Consider the following 23,230-nt stretch of genomic DNA (forward strand, 5'->3'; position numbering starts at 1 on the left):
GCCAGCTAGGCCCAAATGAACTAATCAAAAGGGCCATTAAATGTGGAGTTAGGCTTGAACTAACCTTCGTCTTGATAAAACGAATATGTTGAGGCATAAAACAGATGTCAACGTAGGCTACTACACTCCAGATGCTTTGGGCTGCACACAGCAGCCTTGTCAAATGCAATCCCTGCACATAGACAGGACAAAAAAACCTTGTCCCCGGTAACCTGGACTGTAACTGATAACCGATTTGTTGCTGCTGTATTATCTTTCTGCAGTGTAGACAGGATTAAACTGAATAATCATTATTGCAGAAGAGCAGCTGCCATCTTCAAGGAGACCACTTTGCATGGATTGTCTATGTAGTGTTTAATGTGATCTGGCTTAGTCTTATAGGCTTACCTGTAGGGAAAAGTGGTCTGTAAGGGTTTACAACCACTTTAACCATATCTCTCAGAGTAACATTATTGTCTTCTTGTTTGTAAAGGTACATTTGCTAATCCACTCTTCTTTTAGGCTATGCTTGGCCTAGAAAAATTCTTTGAAATACCTCAAGGTGTGTGCTGGGTGAGTAAGGTGTGTCAAGGTTCAAAAAAAAAAAAGAAAAAACTTATAGTGCGATCAGTCGGGGAGGCAGAGTGACTACAGTGAGATCTAGATCATCCATTATTAGTTATTTTAAAAATACATTGATTTCAAGCCCTTTGAATCTTGCATCTCTCCGGATTATGTAAAAAATTATAACTTCAAGCAATACAATGTAAATCTTGGAAGAAACTTTATAAACACCCAAAATCTTTTCCAGGATTCCTGTAGTACATCTCAGCAACATCACCATCGCTTTGGTGAGAACATTAGATACTACGGTGAGTAATTGTTTTTCTACTTCGCCTTTTTTAACATTGGGTGGCCAGGAGGTTGCAAGATAAGCAGACATTTTCATCCAAGGTCTATATTATTATAATACATGCAAACTGCAAGCATTTAAAATGTGAAAATCGCACTAGAAATGTTTTAAAGAAAATACATAAAAATGCAAAACAATCTCACAGAACACATGCTAAGCTTTCCCTCTAAGTCCTGGTGAAGCACTGTAATGTCTAGCACACTTTCACATTCTACAAATAATTGCAAGTATCCTTTCTTTAGTTTAAAAATTATAGATAAATGAGGTATTAGGTGTGTCTTTTAGGCTCGGTTCACACTGGGGCAACACGACTTACAGCGCGACTTTGCAAGGCGACATGGAGGCGACTTCAGCACGATTTTGAGCAACTTACAACGCGACTTAAAGTTGCCTCCAGGACAGGCGACTTTGGCTGTGGCCAATCACAGAATAATCAGCTCTCTGGGAGGGAGGGGTTTGCCTGGGTAAACTATTTTCTTTTCCTGTAAAGTCGCTTCAATATAGATGGGAGATCTGACTTGGGAGGCGACTTCCATTGAAATCTATGAGAAAAAGTCGCCTGGAAGTCGTCTTGAAGTAGTACAGGAATCTTTCCTGAAGTCGGAGCGACTTCAGTAGTGTACATTAAGACGGCTCTCATTAACTATAATGGAATTTCTGATGACAAGTCGGATCCCAAGTCGCAGTAGTGTGAACCGAGCCTTAAAAAAAAAAAAAAAAAAAAAAAAAAAAACTCTGTACAATGTCAGGATACAAATCTAAAAATATAAGCCACACCATGTGTCTGGATAATGAAGGAATATAAATTAAACGCATATTACACAATCACGATGAAGTGTTTGAGGGGAAAAAAAGTGTCAACAATTATCTGTAGTATTGATCCAGAAACTATATAAAAGACAGCTACTAAAAATGCTATTTCATCAAAAAGACATGCTAATAGTAAAGTGGACAGAAGACAATATCTCACTTTACAGTGTCTTCATTCCAGCACACACATTATAAATAGTTTATTTGTTAAAGCAAAGTCTGTGTCAATTATTCTAGAGAAACCAGTTTTAAAGGGTAACTCCACTTTTGTGGGGGGGGGGGGGGGGAGCAAATAAAAAAAATAATCTAGCATATACAATTACTACACAAATCATATTGCAACAGATTGCTAATAAAAATGACCTTTCCTTTTCAATCTGCAGCTCTGTAATTTGCTGTAAAACGCAATGCAATATAGCAACCTGGGGATGTCTTGTACACAGAATGTGTACAGAACGTGCCCCCCCTCCAGAAATGTAATTTCCTAGTTGTGCAATTGGCTCACTGACTTTCCTAGGAGTCTGCACAAGTCAGATTTTGGGCATCCCCTGCAACAAAAATGTAATTCTTGGTGAGATACTCCCAAAGCAAAATCTCTACTAAAGGGATGCAGAACCTGTCACTTTCCTCATTAGAACCCTGCAAGTTCAACAGCTGATTGATAATTATAAAACCACTCCCATTCACTTGCAATGTGAACACACAGAGACAAACATCAATTTCTTCAGAACAACAAAAAGGTAGGAATCTGCAACAAAAGTTTGGTAAAATCCCTGAAATGTACATAGATCACCCAAAGGGTGGGGTGGGGGGTAGCTGTTATTTAAGACATCCAACAGGCAAAGCATACAGCATTTTGTTTACGTTGGGCTCTCCCTTTAGATTCACCTTCAACTATGTAGTGCAAGGGCCTACCTGATTGCATGCAAATTGAAAGTGTTTAGGTTTGACCTCATAATATATGGTCTTGGTAAACCTATAGGAAAACTGTACAATGAAATTGTATCATGTATGGCCAGCATTCATTTAGTTTTGACCCTATAATGACAAGATGACTGTCGCTTTCCAAAAAAAAGAAAAAAAGCCAAAACCTGGCTCCTTAGACCCCTTTCAAACTGGAGGCGCTTTTCAGGCGCCAAAGGGCTAAAAATAGCGCCTGTGAAGTGCCTGAAAAATGCCTCCGTTGCAGCCCCAGTGTGAGAGTCCGAGGGCTTTCACACTGGGGCAGTGCGCTTGCAGGACGTTAGAAAAAGTCCTGCAAGCCGCATCTTTGGAGCCTCTGCCCATTGAAATGAATGGACACCGTTGCCGAAGCGCCTACAAAGCGATTCTGCAGCAGGGCTTTTCCGGCGCACTTAACCCTTTCTTTGGCCGCTAGCGGGGGTTAAAAGCGCCCCGCTAGCGGCTGAAATGCACCACTAAAACTAGCGGCGCTTTTCTGCTAACGCTGCCCGCTATGTGTGTGAAAGGGGTAACAGAAGATAATTATTAACTCGCCAGTGGGCAGAGAGACCACACTATTTTTATCATGCAGTACAGACTATTCAGATACTTCCAGGAGCCTTTCTCCAATGTTATAGTAAAAAAAAAAAAAAAAACCCTTTGCGTTATCAATGTTCATTGCAAGGATTTTAACAAACGTTATAGCAGATTCCTATCTTTTGAGTCAATAAATAGCTGTGTTTCACACCAGACTGGATGCATACTCATACCGAATTGGAGTGTCTGGTTCACCAACAATCAGCTGATGCACTTTCTGTGTTCTAATGAGGAAAGCTGCAGTGTCCGCATCCCTTTAGACTCTTTGAGAAGTATCTCACCAAAACTCATATTTCTTTTGCAGTGGTTGCCTACAATCTGACGTTTATCTTAAGTGCAGATTTCTGGAAAATACAACGAGCCGATCACATAAGCAGGAAATTACATTTTTGGAGCTTTTCTGTTCACCAATTGTGTCCAGAACGCCTCCCGGTTGCCATATTCAATTTTTTCATAAAATCACAGTGATGCAGATGAAAAAGCACAAATTACAGTGCTGCAAATTGAAAAAAGAGAGGCAATTTTAAAAACGTTAAATTGCAATATGACTTGCGTAGCAATCGTATATATTTTTTTTATTCAATTTTTTTTTTCCCATGAAAGTAGAGTTACCTTTTAAGTACTGAGCACCTTCTATTGCTTTTTATTTTGGAAAATTAATAAATGCCGATTGTTACTTTAAAACAAGCAGCTAGCAGCCTTAACAAGCTTTAAGTAGTGCTGAAGCCTGCTAGCAGCTTGTGTAAAGTTACAGTCAGCACTCCCATTAAGATTTGAGTTTTTGGCAATCTTCTCAAAGCTTTCTAAAAGCTTGTTGTACATACTGCTCATATACAACCTGCAGCTCATATGAACTAGGCCTAACAAACAATCATTTTATAGACATGCAAGGTTTGCAATGTAGGATCTTCGGGGGAAACAGAAGTGGTCCATACAAGTCAATCAGTCCCCAAGTTAATGGAACTTTAACATGAACCTTTAACTTGTGCAGATTAAAGTATTTACTTATGTGACACCCTCATTGACTTCTGTAGCCACAGGTGTTGTGAAGACATTCAACTTCAAAATTTCATAACGGGGACCCAACTAATCCCCTCTTATATTGGGTGGCGGCTGAAACATGGCAGCCTGCTAGACTTCTAATATAAATAAACAGCAGTGTTTGTAAATTGTTAGAAACTGACTGATCTTTAGAATCTCTGTTGCGATGATGAATTACGCCACAGTACACACAGCTACAGAGGTCAGCTAAGGAGCGAGATTTCCCCTCGCTTTCTGTTTTTGAACAAAGTTTTAACAGACGGGAAGTGGGGAAAAATGCAATGGACAGCAATAAAAGGCTGACATATGTTCTAGCATTCCCATACTTAAAAGAAACATTTTACTTCTGTCTATGTTGCATTTTACTTCTGTTTACAGAGATTTACTCTCACTTCCTGTCCTAGGTACCAATTTTTTTGCCCGACGGGAAATGAGGAAACTCTTTAACAGATCCTCTACTGGCAGTAAAACCTGACAGCAGTTCTAATCCTTACCCACTCAACCCAAAGCTATGAAAAGTTTTGGCCGTAGATACACTTTAAGAGGCGATAACCTGTATATTCGACATTGTGAACGGAATTTTACAATACAAATTCTTAAAAAAAAGAAACAAATGTGGATAAAAAAAAAACACTAATGAAAATATTGGATGTGTTATCCTTTTGTGAATTTAGCTTAACATGATCATGTGTTTAGCCTAGATTTGCATTTGCTTTCATGGCAGCCCCCTCCAGCTGCTTATACTTACCTTTTGACTTACATGTTCACTTTAAAGCGTAACTTTATATTTTTAACTTTGGTTAGTGAAACATTTTTTTTTTCTGCCAGTAAATACCTTATACAGCCCACTTCCTGTTTCTTGTCTGGTCATTAGCCTAGGCTTATTACATCATGCACAGCTCTCTATCACTCTCGTTAGAGTTTGCAAGGAAGGGAGCGGGGATGAGTCATAAGACGGCCAATGAGAGCTGCAGAGCTGGAGGTGTGCCCCCCTGTGTGTCTGTGTAAATCCAGGAAGAGAACAGGCAGCTGCCCACAGTTAAAATGGTTGCAACCAACCTCGGTGGAGGGAGATTTCTGCAGCATATTTGGCAAGTACAGAATCACAGTATATATAAAATAATATGCAAAGTGGTTGGAGGGAAGCTTCAGAATAGCACAACGTTTTTATTACAAATTATGTGAGCAGACTGCAGTTCCTCTTTAAAGTGGTGTTCCACCCTAAAAAAAAAAAATTCATGACTGTGCCTAAAAAAAAAAAAAAAAAAAATAAAAAAAAAACATTTGGAAATTTTTTCTTTTTTTTTTACTTACCTCTAAATGCCTGTTGCTAGGGGGTCCCTCGTAGTCTGTCTCTTCTAGTGCCTGGGCTGGTGACATCACTTCCCTCTCGGCACAGGAAGGGCTCGGCTCTACTCCCTCCCTCCTGTCAATCATCTGGGACCCATTACAGGTCCCAGGTGACTGAGCGGCCAAACACGGCACGTGGCGCCGCTCGCGCATGCACAGTGGATGCCAGGCTGTGAAGCCACAGCCCGGCGCCCACAGTTGCAATGCCGGCGCCGCTGAACGGAGGGGGAGACGAACGGGGCTTCGATCCCCCGCATCGCTGGACCCTGGGACAGGTAAGTGTCCAATTAAAAGTCAGCAGCTGCAGTATTTGTAGCTGCTGACTTTTAATTTTTTTTTTTTTTGATGGGCCCTCCTCTAAGTGGAGCTCAGTGTATATTGCATGAAGGTTTTAAATATGTTGAGCCTGTCAAACAGAAATTTGCAGGAAGACAAGACATCCAGAATAGATTATCCCCTGCACATCAATTACCTAGAGAGATCCATCAAATAACATACATCTTACCTCTACTACCGACTTCAAATCCAGTCGAAAGTTAAAATCTCCAAAGACAAAGTAAGGAATTTTTTCATATCGATGATCAGTAATACTGGAAAAAAAAAAAAAAATCAAATCAATAAATGAATGGCAATAATGTCACACCTATATAAAGAACTCAACGAACAGTACATACTAAAAGGTTTTCAATATCTGAACCTAAACAATGAATCTGCATTCTATGCTGGGTGCCAGTGTAGTTATGTCATGACTGTACAAACATTATGGCCATTTCCATTACATGACATGTAGCTTTTTTCCTAGCTATATGTGCAAACAAAGATCTGGATATACATACTCATATGTTGTAAAAAACACACTCCTATATATAGTCTGTAATTATATAGGTTACATGACAGCAGACATATCCGCTCATTATTACATAAGCAGGCTGCTTTTCAGTGATACATATGCTGTACACAATGCAAGACCACGACACCATAGCTCCCAACTGGTCCCTGATTTCAAAGGACTGACCATGATTTAGAGCAATGTCCCTCTGTCCCTCTTTCCTCCTCATTTGTCCCTCATTTTGGTCTGATCTATACAGTTGTACATAAAATGCACTTTTTATCTTTCAAAAAGTGTTTCCCAGTGCTAAACATTTCATCCAAATTCTAAATGGCTGCATTTGTACATTTTAAAAGACAAGATAAAGGAATAGTAGTGGGAAAAAAAAAAGCCCTTGTGGATTTAATGAACTTTTTTGGTTAATTCTCCTTTAAGAGGGTGTGACAGGGGGCGTGTCCTATGCCTACATATGTTTGCTAGTAGGTGTCCCTCATTCCCATCTCAAAATGTTAGGAGGTATATGACACTTATCGAACAAAAAATAAAATGTACGGCCTATGTGGCTGAAATCTTAGCTCAAAAGCTGGTAACAGACATAACTAGAGGTCCCTATACAGGCTAATCTATATACCTATATAATTAACAGCAAAGGATTCTTATAGAAGCAAACAAAAATATGCAAACTTCATATAAAACACTTTAAGGTAAGCACTATAAGGGTCTGTATCAAAAAGTTTTGATTCATTTCAAACAGGCGTTGCATTCCCAAATACAGGCATACAAAAACGGTTTGCAGAAGGTTGCATGCAAGAAAGGAAGAGGCAAACTGCAGGAGGAATGCACCAGTCAAAGAATCCTGAATGGTCTCAGAAGCATCTCAAACTGATGCCACAGGCCCTGATAATAGGTCATAATTAAGGATGAGCTCAGGCGTGTTCGCAAACCCGCACGTGCAGAGCCCGCCAGGAAGTCAAGCAGCGAGACATTTAACCGATCCGCGGCTGCAGAGATCAAGAAATGTCTCACTGCCTGCGATTAGCGCTGTGCAGTGCCGACTTCCTGGTGGGCTCTGCACGTGCGGGTTGGGAACACGCCTGAGCTCAGTCTTACTCATAATATGCACTTTTATGTAATCTTTTTTCCCTTTAAAACTGACATTGTGACATCAGCCCGCCTCTCTGACTCGGCCAATCAGAGGAAGCTTTGTATTCAGGGAAAGCATACAAAGATCCTATGAATAGCTGAGTGCCGCTCAGAAGTGATTTTGTGTGAGGTTACATAGAGCTTATACAGCATACCCAGTAGCATGTTAGTGAGGGAAATAAACTACTTAACCTGAAACCAAAGCTGGAGATCATCTTTAAAGCAAAGTTCCAACTGTGAAAATTTATTTTTTATTTTTTGGATGAATATCTTCATTTTAAAAGACTTACTACTAGCACTCACGTTTCTATTTTTAATCGCTGCCCGAATTAAATGAGCAAGATATGTTACCGTATATACTCGAGTATAAGTCGAGTTTTTCAGCACATTTTTTTGTGCTGAAAGTGCTCCCCTCGACTTATACTCGAGTCAAGCACTTTTCTGCAGCAAAAAATTTCATTTTCCGAACTGACTTTGGGGCCCTGTATCTCGGGGACACTTGGTTCTAGAAATCCCAGCTTTGGATATTTTATGGTGCACTGAGTTTGCACACCAAATTTGGGGTTCCTAGCACTAAGTGGCCCCGAGATATGGGGCCCCAAAGTCAGTCAACTGTGTCCATCTGCAGCAATGTCATTTTTCGGACCATTTGGGTTCAGAGACCCCAAATTTTGGCTGCAGCTAGGGGGCATCTAGGAACCCTTAACTACTGAGTTTGAAGTTCGGGGGACCTATGGCTGCAAATGGGCACAGTGAGGCATGCAAATGGGCATTGTTGACCCTCTTTTCCACTTACAGTAGCTGTGCATTTCTCACCCTCGTCTTATACTCGGGTCACTAAGTTTTTCCCATTTTTTTGTGGTAAATTAGGGCCTCGACTTATACTCGGAACGACTTATACTCGAGTATATACAGTATATTCCTTGTTCTTGGCACTTTCCATCTTGCTTGTGGGCATGTGAAGCCCACCATGAGCACTATCTTCCAGGCTCGGGTTCAGCTGAGCGACCAGCATGCACCGCCTGTTCTCGTGCATATGCAGTATGTACGGCGCAGCGCCGTACACTTCCGACGTTGCCATCACAACGGGCGGCATTGTCGGAAGTGCAAGCCCCTGTTGTGATGGCAACGAAGCACTTGGCGCTGCCCACTGACTCCTGGGAAATGATGACAAGCATCTCCCAGGAACACTAGCGCGCATGGGTGCCAAGGGAAATGACGTCAGGCACCAGGGAGAGGAAGAGGCAGATTCCAAGGCACCCCTTAGCAACAGACATCAAAATGTAAGTAAAAAAAAAAAAAAATTTCCCAAATGTTAAATGGTGAAGATGGTGACTTTGAAAGTAGCTTCAAATGCTTCTGAAATTCTGTTGCTCAGCGAGCGATCTATAAAGGATTGGAAGTTGATACAGATTCTTCATTGACAACAGCAAAAATAATGTTGCTGCTACAAAATCACTTGTGTGGTATATTCTGTAGAGCTCAAAGATGATCACAATAAAAAAAAAAAAAAAAACACAAAAAAAAACAAAAAAACAATAACACATACTTCTCGAAGTGGACTCTGTGACACCTATCAGATATTAGCAGTTTTCTAAACCTTTTTCGTACCACAATTCACACTTTCACTTTAAAAACAAAGCCACGTTGGCCTTTGCCAATTTCAGTAATTCATTTTGATTTTTGGCATTGCTCAAGGTCATTTACAGCTAACATAAAAATAATGAATGTTAGTGAAGTTGCAGAAAGGCGTGACAGATGGCTTTTTAAATAAATTGATTTTTCAAGGAAGGTATGTGCAGCTAATTTTTCCCCAAAGTCATTTTTTTCTGAATTGACACTTCTTGCCAAAGAACTGCTACTTACAGCTTGTTAACTAAATGGATATCACAAGTCAGGAATGATGGAGTCAAAAGATACCGGGCCAGACACCAAAAGAAATCAGTTAATTAAACCTCAATTACATTACTTTTACACATTTAAGGTTTTCATAAAAATGATTAGTTTCACCTCATTTATGAGGACCACACTTTGCCCTGAAGGCAAAGACAGGCAGCCCTAAGTGCTTTGGCTGCTGGGTGTTGGTTGAGAATTGTAGAAGACATGGCTTAGCTTCCTGGTCAAATGCCTGTGGTCCCTTGCAGAGTTTCGTAAATTACCTTCTGCTAGACATTCAGAAGACCTTTTAACTATACAGGTTATGGTGAGAAGAGACTAAAGGAATCAAAAAGCCCGCCAACCCAAATCAGTGTGTAGCACAGTAAAGCATTCTTTCACACATCCCAAAACTTAGGTGGTTATTCCTCATTTTAGGACAGTGGGTGGAGAAATGCAAATCTTTGCTTCACAGCCCTTTAGCCAGATGCACATCCTCAACTACTGGTGTATAGTGCAGATATAGTCTAATATAGAGTTATTTATTCCAAGCTTTTTTTTTCCCCCCCATGAAGCTCTGCAGTGTAGTGCTTTGTCGAACACTGTGAATAAAAAAAGTGAAGCGTGACATCACAGCACACAAAAAGTGCTCTTCCAGGGGTCCAAGGCACCAGGCAGAGGCAAGGTATGCCATGGTCTACCTAGGCCAAAGCCAGGTGGACCCCACTCCTTTGGAATCAGCCGAGACCGGTCCACCAAGTACTTGGCAAGAGGCTCTCCTTAAGAGAGACCCGTCCGAATGTGGATGGGCAAAAAACTTCAAGGCCATAGAACCTCCCTCCAACATAAGGGCTGGGCCCTGATGACCTAAACCCTCTTTCTCTGTGCACATAAAAAATAACACACACACATGCAGTGTTCTGCTCAAGAATAAATAGTAAAACACCTCAACAAAAAAAGCTGATGTGTAATACGCAGCAGCAGGCCTTTCAGCCCTGGCTGGCCAAAAGGCCTGCCCAACAAGCATAGTGCAAGCAAAGCATAAACCAGTGAAGAAACACCATGGTGTGCAACCCAAACTTTTTCTGACAACCCTGGGACGCCACCCCCAGGGGGCACATCACCTGGGGCTCCTTGCGTCTCCCAGCCCCAGAACAGACAAGTGCAGTCCCGTTCAAATCAGAAAGGCATTAGAACTTGGGGAGAGTCCTGCCTTCACCTGGGCACAAGCCTGGTGCACTAGGCCAGGTTCAACTCGGGAGGGAATGAGACATTCCCTGCTGCATATAGCGGTTTCAGGCCATTCAGCCATCTTTAGAGCAGCATATGGAAAACATGGCAAAAAGTAATCCAACTGAATGGTTGCAATGCAATAAAAAACTTCTTAGAACAGAAGATATTGACATGTCTCATTCCATCACATATCCCCATATCATCATAAAAGCCATGGTTTCATTACGCAGCACTGATAGCCTGAAACAGCAGTATGCAGTTTGAAAAAATTGGCTCTATAGTATTAAAGCGATGTTCCGCCCAAAAAAAAATATTAAAAGCCAGTAGCTACACATACTGCAGCTGCTGGCTTTTAACAATCGGACACTTACCTGTCCTGGAGTCTAGCGATGTCAGCACCGCAGCTGATATTTCCATCAGCTGTCGGGTGCTGCCGCCGCCATTGCGGATAAGGAGTACCAGGCAGTGTAGCCTTACGGCTTTACGCGGGAACCCTACTGCACATGCGTGAAGCCCCTGCTCCTCTCTCCTACTGGCTCAAAAACAGGTATCCTGTCCCCCCTCCCCCGAAAAGGTGACAATTGTGGCACTGGAGGGGGAGAGGAGACAAATGAGCGGAAGTTCAACTTTTGGGTGGAACTCCGCTTTAAGCTATATCTGCAATGTATTACAGCGATTCTGAATGTAAATTTGGCTAATAGGACGTATACGAAATGATTTGCGTGGCTCCGTCCCCTGGCTTAATATGAAGAATAATCCTATTTTGGGATAGGTGATGAGTACACTCATTAGGAATATCTTCCGTCCTAGGAGGGATTCACTATGCTACTGGACATTTCATGAAAGACTAGAATGAGTCAGGTGATAACAGACCTTAGTCTATTTGTAGACTGCCTAAGACATTTCAGTAATGTGCAAAAAAAAAATATCACCAACACACAATATTTTGGCCATAATCAACCAACCTTTTGGTGATTAACTTGGAAGCCGATCAGTGATCACTCATTTTAGAAAAGGAATTTCCATTACCAGCTATAACCCTACCCATACTACCCTGGCAAAGTGGGCACACTGCTGCGGGAAAGCCTGGTTTTAGAGCTAAAGGCAGGGACTGGAGGAATTGATAGAAACTACATAAATGCAAAATTAATTCCACTGTGAAATGCAAAATGGAGACTGTGAAAAATAATTGCCGTGCTGCAGAAGAGTAAACCCATTAAACCATCATAGCCAAGTCTGTATCCATTCCGATTATCTTCAGCCATTGTAAACATAAAACGAGAACAGCCAGGACATTGGGTCATCTCCGATTGGCCCATCAGGCTTATAAGCAGCCAATCCAGCGTGGTTTTCAAATACGGAGAGCTCTATATTCATTCCTATATAGCCTATATTCATTTCATTTATCTTCAGTTATTGTAAGCATAAAATGAGAACAGCTGGGACACTGGATCATCTCCGATTTGCCTGCCAGGCTATAGGCAGCCAATCCAACACAGTTTTCATATATACGGAGAGTTCTGCAATCAAGATGACACAATAGCCAGAATTTTACAGTTATGATCAGGAAAGATGGACTTGTTATAGACCAAATAAATAAACAATGCTATGATAAATTAAAATGGCTTACTCTGTTTTGCAGCTTTATTGCTGCAGCTAAGAATTTTATAAATGTTTTCACATGAAGAAGTCATAAGTTGTCCCTGTGAGGACATCCATTGGTGAACAGTACAAGGGATATATCATTACAATATGCAGCAGGATAGTATGATTCATTCCACAAAGGGTGAGCAGGAGGTTAACTAGTAACAACATTAGCTGTATATACAATATCCTAATACATCATTCACTGTGCTCAAACGGGGAAATTAAACTTTTAAGCTTATTTTAAAGGGACCCTTTTACAAAAGGAAAATGAGAATTTTTATTAAAAAAAAAAAAAGTGTGAGCTTCCAAAAACAGGAACAGTTTTTAGGAACATTTAGAGAACAGAAAAAAAAAGAAGGTTCTAAAAAAATCAAAAAGAATAAAAAAATTGAACAACTGCTGCTTGTTTTATGAGGGCTCTAAATACATAGACAAGAACAATAAAGGGGCATATTGATTAATTAGAAAATACGGCATTCACCCTTTGTGGTGGTGAATCTTTCACTGTATCTTAAAGTATCCATCAGGAAGAACTACCTAAAGTGAATGCTTGGGGAATGTCACATTCACTGCTTTATGAATATGCCTCTAAGGTGATACAAGTAGTAAGGTTGCAAATGTTCATTAGAAAACATTTAGTTTGTGGACTTTTTATAATTTGGTTTGCAAAAGGTAGCTGTACACAGGCACTGTATGAAAAATTGTTCAATATAGATTCTTGCAACTGTATCCGTCAACTGTGTCAGGCAGTCTTTTATTATGTCAAATCCTTTAGAGCCTTGTCACTCGAGAACACTTGTGTTAATGCACTCAAAACACATTTGCCTTGACAAAGTGCTGGTGTAGGTTTTTTTTTTTTTTTTATGCGTTTATTTCGTGCGCTGTAGTGAGATTTTTTGTTGTTCCGGGAGTGGCTAATGCAACATTATACAATGCACACAGCTGCTGAATGTGTTTGCAAAACAAATAGTTTGCTGGGACCAGTTCACTAAAACCTGAAGTTACCTTCAAACTTATAACCCAATTCCAAAATATTAGCAACCCCCCTCCAACTTATTGCCCATTTCACTTTCCTGAAGCCACAGACACATGACAATCCTTCTCCCTTCTCTTTTTTCCTGGGGTCTTTCTTCACTTCAGGTTGTCCATCCCTGTCTGCACTATGTGGACATCGGTTATTGGTGAAGGAGATCCTTCCAGCAGCCAGCTTCCCTCTCTTAAGTTTCATACACACGATCGGATTTTCGGCAGGGAATTGTGTGATGACAGACTGTTTGCCTAAAATCCGACCGTAATGCCCTGTACACACGGTCGGACTTTCCGATGGAAAATGTGCGATCGGATTGTGTTGTCGGAAATTCCGATCGTGTGTGGGCTCCATCGAACTTTTTCCGTTGGAATTTCCGACACACAAAGTTTGAGAGCTGGATGTAAAATTTTCTGACAACAAAATCCGATCCTTTAAATTCCGATCGTGTGTAGACAAATCCGACGCACAAAGTGCCACGCATGCTCAGAATAAATTACGAGACGAAAGCTTTTGGCTACTGGCTCGTTTATAGTCCCGACGTACGTGTTGTACGTCACCGCGTTCTTGACGTTCGGAAATTCAGACAACTGGGCGACCGTGCGTATGCAAGACAAGTTTGAGCCAACATCCATCTGAAAAAATCCTTAGGATTTTGTTGTCGGAATGTGCGACCGTGTGTACAGGGCATTAGTACGCTCCATCAGACAATTGTTGTCCAACTTTCCGCCAACAAATGTTGGATGACAGGCTAGTTTTTCCCTATCGTGTAGACTCAAGTCCGTCACACAAAAGTCCAAAAGGAATGGGTGGCCTCTAAAGATAAACGAGAATAAAATTTAGAACAGCAGTTGTACCATCATGTACAGTTGTACCATCATCCAAGACTTAATAGAATAGGGGTATGGGAGTCTGGTCCCCAGCCAAGGCTCACCAGAAGCAAGGGAGCAAGTGGACTATCTTGGTACAGTATAGGAAGAGTACAAATAGAATAGACAATCGTAAAAACTTACGGAAAATGTATTAATACAAAATACATGACAATAAAACTAAAACAAAGGTGACTTGGTCATATATAGTACTTCAACTTGTTTCATGGGATAAACTGCTTCATCAGGAAATTTGGACTGGGACTTGGGTAAGCAGTCTTATACCTTCATAACTTTTTCTTTTCCCCCTTTTTACTCTATTGTACTATTTATATCTTTTGTATATATTTTTGACTATATTGTCATTGATCTTGTGTCTATTTACATATGTATTTCCTGATGAAGCGGTTTATCCCACAAAACTAGTCGAAGTACTATGTATGACCAAGTCACCTTTGTTTTAATTTTATTGTCATGTATTTTGTATTAATACATTTTCCGTAAGTTTTTACGATTGTCTATATATTCTATTTGTACTCTTCCTTTACTGTACCAAGATAGTCCACTTGCTCCCTTGCTTCTGGTGAGCCTTGGCTGGGGACCAGGCTCCCATACCCCTATTCCACACAAAAGTCCAAAGTACAAACACGCATGCTTGGAATCGATGCTCACCAAACACGACATTAGCAGAAGGTGCCCAAGGGGTGGCACTCAAGAGCTGAAATTCCTCGTAGTACGTCACTACGTTCGTGTTTATTGGCCGACAATTGTGTACCGTTTGTATGCAAGACAAGTTCCTGGCACACGCCGTCAGACAAAAGTCTGACACTTTGCCGAAAATCCGATCGTGTGTACAAGGCTTTAGGCTTCAGGGAGCAGTGAGTGGACAAGTGCCCAAGAAGTAACTTATCAAGTACCTACATAGCAAAGTGTATAGAGATTAGGTCTACCAGCAGGAACATTACAGTCCTATATAACACAGTAACTATGATGAGCAAATCACCAATGGAGACCTAAGTAGAGGTTCAAGGGGCCCGCACTTTATCGTATTTCCACTGACAACCCCTGTTTATGTAAGTAATCCTACACATAGGCAGGGCCGCATCTATCTGTGCCTCCCAAGAGGAGAGGGCCGGAGGGGAGGGCGAGATCCATTTCAGGAGAATCTCCTTCTTTGCATAGAATAAAAAGGTAAGAAATGAACAATTTGGAGTGATGAGAGCGCTGAGCATCCTCATGAACCCCCAAGCAGGGCCAGCTCCGGTAGAACGGGAAGGGATCGTTGTAGCCTCAAATTTATTTTGCTGAATACCGCTGACCAATAGGTCGATATAATTGGGCATTCCCAAAACATGTGAAAAAATGTACCCACTGGAGCATATGGGATCCCTGTCCGGAAAAATTTGATGGAGTTTCTCGGGTGTGTAGTAGATACTATGTAGGAATTTCACTTGGATGAACTTGTCATTGGAAGAGATGACTAGAAAAAGTGTTTTACTTTTCTTCAGTCTTTCTTGTACCATATATGTTGCACTGGTGTTACAAATAAACAAAAAAAAATGGCATAGGCTTTTCACTCAAGCCACATTTTTCAATAAATAAAAAAGTCCAAAGAAATGTGTCAAGTCAAGCAGCATTGACTGCATTTCCCGTGCAATACTTTCTCTACATATGCATAGAGCTGGAAAAAAAACACAGATAAATACAAGCAATTTGAAGTGGGAGGCGGATGAGTATAATTCAATGTGACAAGGGGCACACTGATTTAGCTAAACCATTTCTCAGGGCACTTTGTAAGGAGGATCATCTGCATTATTCACTTAATAGCCATGCCTAATGCAATAGCCTGGAGGGTTTTGTCCCGAGCCAAGGTATCAGCTGCAGGTCAGAAGGTAACATACTGTTTACACGATTATTTCCTAAAGCACTTATCTCGCAGTCGGTGTGAAAGTTGACTTTACTGTTTTGTAAGGAGGCCAAAAGAATTGAAGGAATGGGAAAAAATTAGCCACACTGAGCTAGAGCTGAATGGCTGATGTGGGAGGTCTGAATTAGCCTCACTGTGGCTCTCAGCAGGGTACCTTATTAGTGGCGTCATTGCAGTTCATTCAAGCAAACCACAACAGTGTCACCAACATTCCCACACAAAGACAAAGTTCTTCACACAGTCTATAAACATGCTTTCCCCCAGCCAATTCATCCTGCCTTGACATCACTGAAAAAGGTCCCCTTCTCTTGCATTTTTAACACAAAAAAAAAAAAAAAAAAAAGATACAGCTAAATGGGTTGCATGGGGCATTAGTAGGGGGGCACTAGTTGCAAATTTTCCTGGGAAGTATAAGATCAGATTACCTTGTGTGGTTAATAAAATCTATCAATAATAGCTGATAAGTATGGCAAAAATGGAGCACAATGAACATGCTGAAATAAAATGCTCTGCTTTGCACATTTTATATTTTGCTGTATTTCAGTGCTGTATATTAAAAAAAAAAAAAAAAAAAATTTTATATATATATATATATATATATATATATATATATATATATATATATATATATATATATATATATATATATATATATATATATATATATATATATATACTACCGTTCAAAAGTTTGGGGTCACATTGAAATGTCCTTATTTTTGAAGGAAAAGCACTGTACTTTTAAATGAAGCTAACTTTAAACTAGTCCTAACTTTAAACAAATATACTCTATACATTGCTAATGTGGTAAATGACTATTCTAACTGCAAATGTCTAGTTTTTGGTGCAATATCTACATAGGTGTATAGAGGCCCATTTCCAGCAACTATCACTCCAGTGTTCTAATGGTACAATGTGTTTGCTCATTGGCTCAGAAGGCTAATTGATGATTAGCAAACCCTTGTGCAATCATGTTCACACATCTAAAAACAGTCTAGCTCCTTCCAGAAGCTACAAAACTGACCTTCCTGTGAGCAGATTGAGTTTCTGGAGCATCACATTTGTGGGGTCAATTAAACGCTCAAAATGGCCAGAAAAAGAGAACTTTCATCTGAAACTCGACAGTCTATTCTTGTTCTTAGAAATGAAGGCTATTCCATGCGAGAAATTGCAAAGAAATTGAAGATTTCCTACAACGGTGTGTACTACTCCCTTCAGAGGACAGCACAAACAGGCTCTAACCAGAGTAGAAAAAGAAGTGGGAGGCCGCGTTGCACAACTAAGCAAGAAGATAAGCACATTAGAGTCTCTAGTTTGAGAAACAGACGCCTCACAGGTCCCCAACTGGCATCTTCATTAAATAGTACCCGCAAAACACCAGTGTCAACATCTACAGTGAAGAGGCGGCTGCGGGATTTTGGGCTTCAGGGCAGAGTGGCAAAGAAAAAGCCATATCTGAGACTGGCCAATAAAAGAAAAAGATTAAGATGGGCAAAAGAACACAGACATTGGACAGAGGAAGACTGGAAAAAAGTGTTGTGGACGGATGAATCCAAGTTTGAGGTGTTTGGATCACAAAGAAGAACGTTTGTGAGACGCAGAACAAATGAAAAGATGCTGGAAGAATGCCTGACGCCATCTGTTAAGCATGGTGGAGGTAATGTGATGGTCTGGGGTTGCTTTGGTGCTGGTAAGGTGGGAGCTTTGTACAGGGTAAAAGGGATTCTGAATAAGGAATGCCATACCCAGTGGACAGCGCTTGATTGGAGCCAATTTCATCCTACAACAGGACAATGACCCTAAACACACCTCCAAATTGTGCAAGAACTATTTACAGCAGAAGCAGGCAGCTGGTATTCTATCGGTAATGGAGTGGCCAGCACAGTCACCAGATCTGAACCCCATTGAGCTGTTGTGGGAGCAGCTTGACCGTATGGTACGCCAGAAGTGCCCATCCAACCAATCCAACTTGTGGGAGCTGCTTCTAGAAGCGTGGGGTGCAATTTCTCCAGCTTACCTCAATAAATTAACAGCTAGAATGCCAAAGGTGTGCAATGCTGTAATTGCTGCAAAAGGAGGATTCTTTGATGAAAGCAAAGTTTGATGTAAAAACAATGTTATTTCAAATACAAATCATTATTTCTAACCTTGTCAATGTCTTGACTCTATTTTCTATTCATTTCACAACGTATGGTGGTGAATAAGTGTGACTTTTCATGGAAAACACAAAATTGTTTGGGTGACCCCAAACTTTTGAACGGTAGTGTATATATATATATATATAAATAAATTGGACTAGATGGAATTGTGTCTTTTTTTCAACCAGACTATGTGAATATGGGTTGCTACCATAAGTACATGGCTTTGTGGACACCCTAGAAACTTTTTCTTGACCTCTGACATCCCATCTGTGAAAAGTCACTATTTACACGTGTGGTGAGGACCTAGGTTGGTGGCTTTGTGGTCGTGAAGGCGGCTTCCCAGATATCGGTGTTTATTTGTGTATGGTTGTCTTGTTTTTTTCAGGTTTTTTTTTCTCCCCTTTCTCCACCCCCCCCCTTTCCCTTTTTTTCTTTTTTTCTCATTCTTTACTTTACTGGGGTCGTTCTTAACCCAAGGGGAACACTCAACAGCAAAATATAGAGGCTATGGAAGTACAGGTAGAAATACACACCTATACTGATTCTATCTCAAGCTTGTATAAATTGGTTTAGAGCAGGGATCTCCAAACTATGGCCCTCCAGCTGTTGCAGAAATACATGTCCCATGAGGCATTGTAAAACTCTGACATTCACAGATATGACTAGGCAGGATGAGAATTGTACTTCCTGAACAACTGGAGGGCCATAGTTTGGAGACCCCTGGTTTAGAGGTTTGATTTAATCCCTGTTCTTTTAACATAAGGATAAATGGGAATATGTTGTTCCTGGCTGTGTGCTTTGTGCGTAACCCTTGCAAAATATTTAATAAAATCGAATTTAACTAAAAAAAAAAATGTAACTATGAATTACCAACAGCTTTTTAGGTTTACAAATTCCCTGCAAAACAGAGAGCTGACTGAGAGTATGTACTTTTTAAAGTGTCTTCCATATGCAGAGCACCAATTGTTTTGTAAGGAAACTAAAAATTTTGGACTGGAATGACTTTTAGTTTCAATAATTTTTATTGAGTTTTATAAAACATGTAAAACATAGGAAAAGAAATATCATATAGGTAGTAATCGTATACATAGAAATTCGTTGTTATTGTTCCATTGTAAAAATTTTAACATCAATAACATCTTAGATGAAATTATATATATCTATATAAGGTAGCAGGACAGGATTAACATTGGTATAATTCTAAGCATACACCTCAACCACACGGCACCCCAATGGGAACTCTCTGTGCCTTGGTAGACGAGCGCATACCTTGTTAGCATTATCCCATCTTTATTACCCATTCGTAGGCTAAGTTGTGTATTTCAGAGTAATGTTATGCTTCAACTTCATTTGGAACAATAGTTATATAAAGATGTGGTAAATAGGCAGTTTTATTTAAAGAAAGAGAAAAAATAAAAAAAAATAAAATAAAATAAGGGGTAAAAGGATATCTAGTATAGATATATAAGGCAAACATGACTCCCTCTCTCACTTGGTGTAAAATGTATGATACCAATCTATCCATGGTTTCCAAATCAGACTTTTAGATGTGTAGGTGCCTTGAGAGGCGGCAAACATAAGTTCGTATGATATGTCGAGATTAGTGGTTCTGATCACGTCATTAAGGGTTGGTATTTCAGCTTTTAACCATCTTCTTGTCAACTCAAGACGAGCACATGTAAGGATCTGGGTGACTATATGCCTCATAGAATGAGGTACCATATCTATTCCTGGAATGACTTTTAATGATATAATAAGAATAATAATAATAATGATGAAGGACAAAATGATTGAAACAAAAATGGGAAGGTTATATGTGCAAGTTCCTTGAATATATAAAATAAACTAAGGTGAAATTTTTCTCCAATTTTCATTTGAATTCTTCAAGTGAAACACTTCACAATTTGCCAACTGCCATGATCTAAACAAAGTACAACCCTGTCATTGAAAGAACTTAACTTAAAAACATTTTTTTTTGCAGCCCAACTAGGTAACCCTACAGCGAAGTATAAACTATGGTGCAAAGGGAACACATCTGTATTAATTACACCTGCTAGGAAATAAGAAAAAAATATATATACTGTTCTATTTACTGATCTTTACTTTCCAATTGACACAAATGTATGTGATCATTCAACCTAATCCTTGACTCTTTTGAAGTGGAAAGACCTATTTAAATATGAATCTTCTGAAAGTAGCCATAAGCAAGAGGCTGAGAGGACCTCTTTTGCATTGTCAGTTCATCGAGAGGTAGAGGGGGAACAAGTATAGTAGGGTACAATGGAAACTTTGCATAGCAGCTAGGTGCAAGGACAGAAGTAAGCAACACCCCACTGTCCACATTTACAACAAAGAAGACATTCTCTAGTCAGAGTTATTGTCACGTAAAGGTCAGTGAAAGGTGACTGGACAAAGACCAAGTATTGGGAACGGAAAAGATTCATCTCCCAATACCTTCTCAGTACCACACGGCAGCTGACAGGCTGAATTACAAAGAGGGCAGGCTACTGGAAACTGGTATACTTGATGGAATTAATTTCTTATGAACGTTGCAGAAACTTTTGCTCAACCAAAAAAAAAAAAAAAAAAGTTGTTACTACATTATTTGCAATCTGCATCATGTGCAATCAAGCTTGTTGAGGCCAACCTATACACCAGGGTCCCAGAAGAGATCGTTCTCAAAATCTAAAGACAATGCCGATTTTATATTTAGGAACCTAGTTACATTACATAAAGTGAAAAAGGTTTACTGTTTTTTTTTTTTTTTTTTTTCTGTTTGCCAATTTACAAAAAAATAAAGTAGGATTATAGGCAAAACTTTTTTTTAGAGCAAGGGAGGGTTACAACTCCTATTGAGGGTTACAACTCCTATTTGTGTCCCATTGCAGAGATTACTTTACTTCCTGTGCAATAGCCATACAGGAAGCAAGAGGAAATCCTTGCAAATTAAGGGAATTCCTTGGGGACCCCCATGTCACCAGAACTAGTGTTAACAGTGGAAGATAGCCTTTCTATTAATTTTCTGAGGACAACCCAAAATTTGTGATTTCTTTTACTTTCACTTTCAGTGACAATTGTAAACAGGAAAACGGGGGGGGGGGGGGGGGGGGTTGGGTTGGGGGTCACAGAAAGCAATAAAAACTGACAGGGGTACTAATCCCCTCTATGTTCAAAACAAAAAAAAAAAAAAAGGTTTTGCCTTTAGTTATGCGATTCCCTCAGCATTTTACTACTTTTGTGTCATCACACTGGAAACCATCTTCTTCATGGTTTTCACCTTTTCCCACAGCTACAGCCTTTTTTTCCTGCATCACCTGACCCAGTGTCATTTACTAATTTTAAGCACATAAAAGCTGGAGAAGCATTCTAATGGTGTTCTTTTTAAGTTTCTAGGTTTTGAACAAAATCTTAATTTTACAAATGACCATTCACTATGGGACGCCTACGACCAGGGGAGGGCTGGCAGCCTTAGGCCTGGGGGGGACAAGTCCAGTCAAGTGGCCCATTGAACCACCAAATTAGCTCACCATCACCAGTGCCCATCAACGCAGCCTCACCAGTGCCCATCAACGCAGCCTCACCAGTGCCCATCAACGCAGCCTCACCAGTGCCCATCAATGTAGCCTCACCAGTGCCCATCAGTGCCAATCAATGCAGTTTGTTCAGTGCATATTGATTAGAGAGGAGAGCCGCTGGATTATAAACAGACTTTCAAATGGACACTGTTAGAGAAATACCTCCCTCCAGGTCCCATTAGACTCTGTTGTTAAACGGTGCTTTTTTTTTTTTTTAAAGGCAGAAGTTGTACTTTGTGCAAAATGAAGGGCCAGGGGTGGGTCATGAGTGGGCCAGGGGCAGGTCCAGGGGTGGGCCATGGGCAGGGCCCCTTGCTTTATTTGGTCCGGGGGCCCTGGGTGTTGTCAGTCCACCCCTGGGCAGCAGGGCGCGCCAGGGAGTCGGGACCCACGTGACTGGCTTGGGCTGCAAGTTTACTTGACCCCAGGACAGGAGTCTCACACCCCTAGGATCGGAGGAGGCCGTGCAAGGACCTGCTGAGCTGGCACAGGCAGCTGCCATCACTGAAATGAGAGACCCTGAAACCTGCAGCTGAACCCCACATTCCATCTACCCCCCTCAATACACCCCATTTACCCTGCCCCAGGCCAGTGCCCACCCAGTAGCCTAAAAATAGCTCTCAACACTGTGGGTCCTGCTGGGAGCTGGCCATGGCCTGTTGATCCTGTTGGTAGCTGGCCATGGCCAGCAGGACCCACCGGCCAGCGGAACGCATAGGCCACGGCCAGCAGGCTCCCTGCAGTGGGTGGGTGGCTGGCAGGCATGGTGCACACTGCTGCAGGTGGCTGGCCTGGCTCCCTGCTGTGGGTCAGTGGGTGGCTGGCTGGCACAGTGCACCCTACTGTGGCTGACAGAGGGGCCGGCACTGAGAGAGGGGGGCCGGCACTGACAGAGAGGGGTGGCCTGACAGGGAGGGCAGGCGCTAACAGAGGGGGTACACTGACTGAGGGGGTAAATGAGAGATCTCAGAAGACACACAGCGTGCCAGACAGAGAGGCGGGACTCCTGCAGCAAGTGGTCGTGATCACCCACAGACCAGCCCCGCCTCCACACGTGACCAGCTCCGACGGGCCAAACACAGCCACTCATGTCGGCCGCCCACACATGACCCTGTTCGGACAATCACAGGGTTGGACTACAGTTGGACTACAACTTCAAGAATGCCACAGCGTAGTGGCTGATAGAACACCCTGTCCGCTCCCTTGCCCTACTTCCTCAGAGAAAAAAAAAAAAAAAAGTTGGTTGGGACAGCCTGCGGGGAAATTGCCAGCCTGCCCCCACCCAGCCAGCCCCTGCCCACGACATGTGACCATTACAAGTGTCTGCAGATA

General features: G+C 41.2%; 1 protein-coding gene across 2 annotated transcripts in view; it reads right to left on the reverse strand.

The window, feature by feature from the left end:
- Positions 1-23,230, reverse strand: part of INPP5A (inositol polyphosphate-5-phosphatase A) — a 611,899-nt gene that overhangs the window by 181,126 nt on the left and 407,543 nt on the right. For both annotated transcript variants that reach the window (XM_073595667.1, XM_073595668.1), the window contains exon 9: positions 6,138-6,222. In XM_073595667.1, the coding sequence (XP_073451768.1) occupies positions 6,138-6,222 (85 nt within the window). The remainder of the gene's footprint in view (positions 1-6,137; positions 6,223-23,230) is intronic.

Source organism: Aquarana catesbeiana, linkage group LG08 (genome assembly GCF_042186555.1).
Source record: "Aquarana catesbeiana isolate 2022-GZ linkage group LG08, ASM4218655v1, whole genome shotgun sequence".
Taxonomy (NCBI): Eukaryota; Metazoa; Chordata; class Amphibia; order Anura; family Ranidae; genus Aquarana; species Aquarana catesbeiana.